At 43.0% G+C, this 8,556-nt stretch overlaps 1 protein-coding gene across 3 annotated transcripts in view; it reads right to left on the bottom strand.

Annotated features, from left to right (window-relative positions):
• LOC121917424 (transmembrane protein 241-like) overlaps window positions 1-2,948 on the bottom strand; it is a 47,745-nt gene extending 44,797 nt beyond the window's left edge. The window contains exon 1 of one of the 3 annotated variants that reach the window (XM_042443377.1): window positions 2,758-2,948. In XM_042443377.1, the coding sequence (XP_042299311.1) occupies window positions 2,758-2,829 (72 nt within the window). In that variant the 5' untranslated portion in view covers window positions 2,830-2,948. The remainder of the gene's footprint in view (window positions 1-2,757) is intronic. The other 2 variants (XM_042443376.1, XM_042443375.1) reach the window with 2 other exon arrangements.
• Between the last annotated feature and the right edge of the window lie 5,608 nt (window positions 2,949-8,556).

The following is an 8,556-nucleotide window of genomic DNA, read 5'->3' as shown; positions in this document are numbered from 1 at the left end:
CATTTTGTGAAGATGCTGCTCCCTTTTACTGTCTTATGTCTCCTGTTCAGCTTCAGTGAATGTCCCTCAGTTCTAATATATTAGAGAGAAGCTTCTTCCCTTCCACTTTCTCAATACCATACATAATTTTTATACTCCTCTATCATGTCTGCAACCAAGGGGATGAAGTGGCACTATACTCATGTGTTATCACTGGTCCCCTGGTGCCAATTGCAGAGAGTAGGGCCACAGTACAGGCATCATTCCAGGTCACCCTGCCCCAAATCCCTGACTCCGAGACCCGCAAGCCTTGGAGAAGTCGGGGTTGCCCCCCATCCCATTAAAATATTTGCCGTACATAATGTCCCACCACTCTCTCAGGCATGGGACAATTTTGACATTTCCCCCTCTCTTTGGGCCATTTTAGGCTAAGAAGAGACTTTTTCCAAAAGGAAGCAAACCAGAAGCCAACTTGCAGGTTCAAGAAACAGTTAACACTTTCCCCATCCCTGGTTGGCTTGCATTACTCTCCTTTACTCATCTTTTTCCTCCCATAAACTAATCTGCTCTAAATGTTCTGAACTTTTGCTCCAGCTCTTCAATCTATTTGCCTGTCCTTTTCTCACCTCTGTGTTGTCTTTTTCTTCCAGGTATGGGGATATGAACTGTACCCAGAAAGTGAAATACAGTGATACCATAGACTGGTATAAGGATAGTATTATATTGTTCATTTTTAAATTTCTAATACTGCCCAAGTTTGCCTTTTTAAAGGCAGTAACATCTCAGGTTGACTTTTTCATCATGCTGCTCTGGGAAGCCTTTTGGCTACAAGGCAGGATGTATACACTTCAAATAAATAAATGTCTTGGTCAGTACTGCCAGTTCAGAACACATCAGTTTTATGTGTGTGTGCATGTGTATGCGTGCATGCATATGCATTAGTGTGTGAAGCTGGGATTTACTACATTTATACTTCCTTACATTTAATTGAATTGTATTTGCTATTTTAATATTAATCCCCCCGGTTTGGAGGGAACATTTTGGAGCTGTTTATAATTTCTTTTTTGCTTCAAGTGCTTTATGTTTAGTGTCACCGACTGATTTGGTCTTCTATTTAGAGATTTCTAAACAGAGGAGATCAGGGTTTGAGTCCTCTCTCCATCAAGGAAACTCATTGGGAGACCTTGGGTGAGTCACACACTCTCAGCCTCCAAAAGATTATTTCTACAGTGTTTTGGACCTATAGCTGCATCCTCAGTGCAGAAATAATCTAGTTTGACCCCACTTTTAACAGCCATGGCTCTGAACTATGGAATTCTGGGATTTTCAGTTTTGCTGTTAATTTTTTTATTTCATTACATAAAATATACACACATACATAAAAAAGCTCTTCTTTACTTATACAGTACTGTACTTCCTTTTCTTCATTGCACTTCCTTTTCTTCCAGTCTTGGCCATTTGTTACAAATTTTGGTTTATCTTGTAATATGTTTGTTTTCTTTTTCTTTAACTATCAAAATAAGCAGCATATGTAAGACATTTTGATCCATCTCTTATATTTAATCATCTCAAAGCCTCTTTTCTTAATTATCCTTCTTGCCTTATCTACATTTTGCTGACCCTTGTCTACCTTTGCTATTTAAACTTTTTATCTATAGCTCTCTTGTTTAACGTATCTTCCTATAGGTATACTATATATCAGTAAGTACGAATGATAATGAATAAAGAAATGCTACAAAAAATCTTAATCCATATAAATATAATTGAACAATTCTAAATAAATGAATTGTTCAATTATATTTATATGGGTTAAGAATTTTTGTAGCATCTCTTTATTCATTATCATTCGTACTTACTGATATATAGTATACCCATTTTTTGGTGTTTTTTTCTTTTATTTTTGACTATCTTCCTATAGGGTCTATATGTTTTCAATGCAGTATTTGTTTCCATAACATAATTACAAATTTACACTTAATATGTTGAATAAAGTTGTCAACAAAATTAATATGTCTTACTTCCCCTAGTTCTCTGACAATAAATATATTTTGTTCCACTTTAATATTGCATGCAGTCTTATTCTTCCCTGCAGTCAGTCATTCAAAAGACATTCTCAGTCTTAACATACACAATAAATGCATACTATTACTCTTATAATTGTGTTTCCCATTTTGTACATTTTACTGTTCTAATTCTTAGATATTCTTGCTCTTTTCTTTTTTGTATACATTATAGTATATACTTAGTTGCCATCCTCTTTCGATTAAAGCAGTGATTCCCCAAATTGTGCTCTTTTAAGGGACTTTGGACTTCAGCTCCCAGAATCCCACACTATTGTCCAACATGAGGCTTCTGGGAGCTGAAGTCTAAAATTTCTTAAAAGAGCACAATTTGGGAACCACTGAATTAACTGCCCTAGCTCAATGCCAGGGAATACTGGGAACTGTAGTTTTGTGAGACATTTAGCCTCCTCTGCCACAATAAACTACAATTCCCAGGATTCCCTAGCACTGAGCCAGGGCAGTTAAATTGGTCTCAAAGTGGATTATCTCTGCAGTGTGTTTGGGGGCCACACTCTTTAATTGGGATTTGCAGTTCTGAGACACATTCAGCCTTCTCTATCAAAGAGCTCTGGTGCCACAACAAACTACAGCCCCCATGATTCCACAGCACTGAGCCATGGCAATTAAAGCGGGTTATTTCTGCAGTGCGGATGCAGCCTGGATCCAAATTGATGGAAAAATACTAAGCTAAATTCCTCCTCCTCTTCTTGCTCACCTTGTTGGTGATATAAGAAGCCAAGAAGAACAAGCAGAAGGCGAGACCCGTTGCGGGTCTCTTTAAAGACATCAGTCAAAGCATGGCGCCTCTTCAGGAAAGAAGGAAGGAAGGCCCCAGCAGGGCTCCCTTCCTCCTGCAAGAGGCTGCCATGATGACAAGGAGGCCTTGCCCCTCAGGGCTGCTCCAATAAGGCGCAGAGGCAAAGGCCCAAGAGGAGGCCTCCTTAAAGGGGAAACAACAACGGTTCCAAACACACTGTGGGAACAATCCAGGTTCAGGCCGCTTTAACTGCCCTTGCCCCAATGCTAGGGAATCCTGGGAAATGTAGTGTTTGTTTGGGAGACATTTGAGCCTTCCCTGTCAGAGAGCTCTGGCTTGTGGGGAGATCTTGTGTGGCATCTCTGAGACTGGCACCAGCTTTCCTAGGCTTCACTCTACTTCTACTACTTCCTCAGATGCATTTGGAAATAATAATAATAATAATAATAATAATAATAATAATGCAGAGATCTTGTAGCACCTTTCAGTTTACTTCCTCAGATGCATTTGGTGACAGAACAAACTACAATTTCCCAGGATCTGAGGAAGTATGGAGTCTAGGAAATCTCATGCTGCCAATTTCTTTTACTTCCTCAGATGCATTTGGATATGATGATGATGATGATGTAGAGAGATCTTGTAGCACCTTTGAGACTGACCAAAAGAAATTGGCAGCATGAGCTTTCCCAGGCTTCAGTCTATCTACTTCCTCAGATGCATTTGGAAATAATAATAATAATAATAATAATAATAATAATAATAATAGAGATCTTGTAGCACCTTTGAGACTGACTGACTGAAAGAAATTGGCAGCAGGCGCTTTCCTGGTTTCCAGAGGCCTAGTCCAGCACTCCAAGCAATATACCACACTGGCTCTATTATTATTATTATTATTATTATTATTATTATTATTATTATTATTATTATTATTATTATTATTTATATGGTGCTGTAGCTCCATCCTATGGGATCCTGAGGTTTGTAGTTTTACAAGGTCTTTAGCCTTCTGTGCCAGAGTGTGCTGGTGCCTCACAAAACTACAAATCCCAGGATTCTGTAGGATGGAGCCATGACAGTTAAAATGGTGTCAAATTGCATTATTTCTACTGTACAGATGCACTCAAGAGACTGAGAGAAAGAAATAAGTTAGTAGCACAAACTTTTGTAAACTTTTATTTCCTCAGTTGCATACAGAGGTACACATTAGTACACAAACACATACATACCAGGCTTATTGGATTGTGCAATATTTCAAAATACCAGTGGGCCCACACATCTATCACCTGTCCTAATCTGACCAGAGTAGCACAGGCAAGATGTTACTCTGACTGCCATCACATTAGTTTTTGTTGTGGTTTGTCTCTAACCACACTATACAGAATTGGTGTTTACATGGCAATTGTGGAAAACACCCTTTGAGCTGCATTAAAGAACAACAGAAAGTTTAGAAGCAACGGAGGCTGCATCTACAATGCAGAATTAATGCAGTTTGATACTGCTTTACGTCCCATGGCTCAATGTTATGGGATTTTATAGTTTTGTGAGGTATCTCAACTTCTCTGTCAGAGCACTCTGGTGTCACAACAAACTACATATACCAGGATTCCATAGCCTGGAGCTGTGACAGTGTCAAACAGCATTAACTCTGCAGTGTGGCATCAGTCTGAGGGTGATCAGATGTCCTAACCCCAAAGGAGGACAAGGCACCAGGAAATGTAAGACATGGAAGAAAAATGGAGGATGTGACCAAATAAAAGGTAAAACAACTCATAAAAATATACATCCATGCTTCTTAGGGACAAAACACACAGCAGAAATAATCCACTTTGAGACTGCTTTAACTACCTTGGTTCAATGTTAGGGAATTCTGGGAAGTGACATTTTGGGAGACATATTAAGCCTTCTCTGTCAGAGAGCTCTAGTGCTACAGTTCCCAAGATTCCCCAGCACTGAGCAGGGACGTAGCCAAGGGGGGGGGGTTCTTGGGGTCTGGACCCCCCCTTCCATTAGAAAAATGAATGGTGCGTGCTGCTGCACCGCCACACCCAAGCCCCATTATAATGGTGGCACTTAGTCTGGACCCCCCCCCCCTTCCTAAAATCCTGGCTACGTCCCTGCACTGAGCCAGAGCAGTTAAAGCGGTGTCAAAGTGGATTATTTCTGCAGTATGTTTTGGACCTTAGTCATGCTCAAAATGAAGGACATTTTGGAATTCCTCATGGATAGAAGGCTGAAACTTAGGCCAGGCCCTGGAAAAGGAGGACGTCTGGTCACTCTGTTGGCCTGTTTCCGCAGAAAGAAAGAAACCATGACAGATGACACCAAGAAATTACATTTTCATTCAGTCCTTTAATCACATACTGGGGGCAGCCAAGGCCTGCCCACAGAGCCACTCCATGGCTTCTCAAGGTGCTTTTGCCCCTCTGCAGTAGCCTGTGGCCTGCCAGTGGTGTTGCCTGGTTGGGCATAAGATGGGCACAGGGCTAGTACCAGTTGGTGCAGGAGATGAGGTAGCGCACATCGTCCAGCATCTCCAGGAGCCAGGACTGGCACTGGGCAGCATGGGGACCCGTTTCTGGCTCTTCTTGAATGGCGGCTGGTGGTGGAGAGAGTGGCACCACCACCAGTGGGCTGGGGTTGGCACTTTCTTCAGTGGGTTCTTCCACAGGCGTTCCGGCTACCTCTTCCTCCTCCTTGGCTTCCTCCTTGGCTTCCTCCTCGGCCTTCACCAGTGGGGGGCTGGAAGTGGTCATCCTTCCAAGGAGATGGGGCTCACCCTTCATTCACCAGCAGGGTGACCAAATGGCATAACTGCAAAGGAGGACAAGGTACTGTAAAATGTAGGCCATTCAAGAAAAAGGGAGGACATGACCAAATAAAAGCATAAAACACCCATATAAAAGTTCTGGCTTCTTTGGCTGTAATTGCACTGCAGAAATAGTCCCAGGGTGACCAGATGTCCTCACTGCAAAGGAGACAAGACACTGTAAAGTTCAGGACATTAAAAAAAATGTAGGGCATTACCACATATAAAAGCTAAAGACACTTATGGGCTGCATCCACACTGCAGCAATAATCTGGTTTGACACTGCTTGAACTGCCTTGGCTGCATGCTATGGAATTCTGGGAACTGTAGTTTGTTGAGGCACCCACCTGGTGCTGCAACAAGCTACCATTCCCAGAATTCCACACCATGGAGCCATGGCAGTTAAAGTGATGTCAAACTGATTATTTCTGCAGAGAAGATGCAACCACAAAAATATAAATTCTTGCTTCTTTGTCATGTTCAAAATGGAAGACATTGTGAAATTCCTCCTGGATGGAAGCCTGAAATGAAGGACCTGTCCTGAAAAAGTAGGACATCTGGTTACCCTGAATACTCCAGTTTGGGAGGTTTACATTATGTGGAGTATGTGCTAATACAGTAATTCATTCTTTTAGAAGAAAAAACTGTTAGAGTGCTAAATGATGCAGTACTAAATATTTACGAAGGTTGCATCCACACTGCAGACATAATCCAGGTTGACACCAATTTAACCACCAGGGCTCCATGCTATGGAATTCTGGGAACTTTTGGGAGACATTTCGCCTTCTCTCCATCTGAGAGCTCAGGTGCCACCACAAACGACAGTTCCCAGAACTCCACAGCATGGAGCCATGGCAGTTTAAAGTGGTGTCAACCCAGAATGTTCCTGCAGTGCAGATGAGGAGCCATGCTCAAAATGGAGGCCATTTTGGAGAGTCCTCCTGGAGCTGAAAGGGAGGCCAAGTCCTGGAAAAGCAGGAGGACATCTGGCCACCCTGTATAACATATATAAATCCATGCTTCTTAGTCATGCTCAAAATGGAGCACGTTTTGGGCATTCCTCCTGGAGAGAAGGCTGAAATGGAAGACACGTCCTGGGAAAGGAGGACAAAGTCTGGCCACCCTGCATATCATATAAATCCATGCTTCTTAGTCATGCTCAAAATGGAGAAGGAAGAGGAGGTGTCTTTTCCCCCCCTCTGCGTTGAACCTCTCCTTCAAACTGCGGGTAAATCACCTCAAAAGACGGCCAAGGAGAGCGCCGAGCCCCGCTCCTCCTTCCCAGCTGGGCAGCAGGGAGGAGGGCCTCCTCGGGGGCTGAGCCCTGAGCCGGGGTCGCCTTCTCCTAGCCCCAACTTAGGGCCGCCAGGGAGGCCTAGTTCAAAGCCTGGCCTGCCTCCTCGATTTCCGCTGCTCCCCGCCCTCCTCCTCCTCCTCTTCCTCCCAGGCCTCGTCGCGAAGGGAGCTTTGTGATGCAGGGACCAGGAGGAGGAATGTCAGAATGCCCTCCCTTTTGAGCAAGACTAAGACCCCACGGATTTATGTTTGTTTTGAGCTTTTATAGGTGGTAAAGCCCTACATTTGTTTTCCTGGTATGTCTTCCATTTTGAGCAGGACTAAGAAGATATGAATAATGAATTTACATTTCTATGAATGTTTTGAGCTTTCATATGTGGCAGTGCCCTACATTTTTCTGACCTTAGGCCTGTCACACTCTCTCAACCTCAGGGGAAGGCAATGGCAAACCTTCTGAACAAATCTAGCCAAGAAAACGACACAATATGTTCACTTTAGGGTCGCCGTAAGTTGGAAACGATTCGAAGACACACAACAACAAAAGCAAACGACAAAAGGCTCTGGAGACCAGGATTTGGATCCCGGCTCGGTTATGAAACCCACTTGATAACCCTGGGCAAATCACGCTCTCTCAGCCTCAGGAAGAGGTACAAGAAAGGAGCGGTTTTGTTGTCACTGTTGTGTTCCTTCAAGCCATTTCTGACATATGGTGACCCTAAGGCAAACCTTGTCATGGGGTCAGCCTGGCAAGATTTGTTCAGAGGAGGTTGGCCATTGCCTTCCCCTGAGGCTGAGAGAAAGAGAATGTGACTTGCCCAAGATCACCCAGTGGGTTTTATGGCCAAGCTGGGAATTGAACCCTGGTCTCCAGAGTCGGAGTCCAATGCTCAAACTACTGTGTCATGCTGTCTCTATGCCTTTATAGTTCAGTCACCTTCCCCTGAGGCTGAGAGAGTGTGACTTACATTACAACATATTAAAATAACCTGTAACAGATTATAGACCCCATACAGACGGGCCAAAATAAAGCTGCTTTAGGTCACTTTGGAGGTATGCTGTTTAAATGATGCATGTGTACTAATAGTCCAGAAGCTGCACCAAAGCCATGCTCCAGTCCTAAGGACTTCTGGCTATATGGGCCCATAGATTATTTTCACACAGCTAGTAATGTATACTGTACTTTCCATTTGATAATAATAGACCCATTGTTGTTGTGTCTTCAAATCGTTTCTGACTTATGGCGACCCTTGTTGTTGTTGTTAACTGCCCTGGAGTCGATCTCAACTCATGGCGACCCTATGGATGATGAGACACCTCCAAGACCCCCTCTCCTCCACTGCGCTGCTTAATTCCTGCAAGCCCATAAAACCTTTCACCTCTGGCATGGGGCCTTCCTCTCTTCCTACTTCCCTCCATCTTTCCTTACATTATTGCCTTTTCCAATGATTTATGCCTTCTCTTGATGTGTCCTAAGTATGACAGCCTCAGTTTTGTCATCTTGGCTTCCAGGGAGGTTTCTGGCTTGATCTTATTATTCTGTTTATTTGTACCCTGCCTTCCTCTCGGCACAGAGACTCAAGGCGGCTAACAAAACAGTATAAAACATTAAAAATACAGATTAAAAATACATATTTAAATGAAAAAAAATAATTGTA

This window comes from Sceloporus undulatus, unplaced genomic scaffold (genome assembly GCF_019175285.1).
Source record: "Sceloporus undulatus isolate JIND9_A2432 ecotype Alabama unplaced genomic scaffold, SceUnd_v1.1 scaffold_17, whole genome shotgun sequence".
Taxonomy (NCBI): domain Eukaryota; kingdom Metazoa; phylum Chordata; class Lepidosauria; order Squamata; family Phrynosomatidae; genus Sceloporus; species Sceloporus undulatus.
This window is presented reverse-complemented; position numbering and strand designations above follow the sequence as displayed.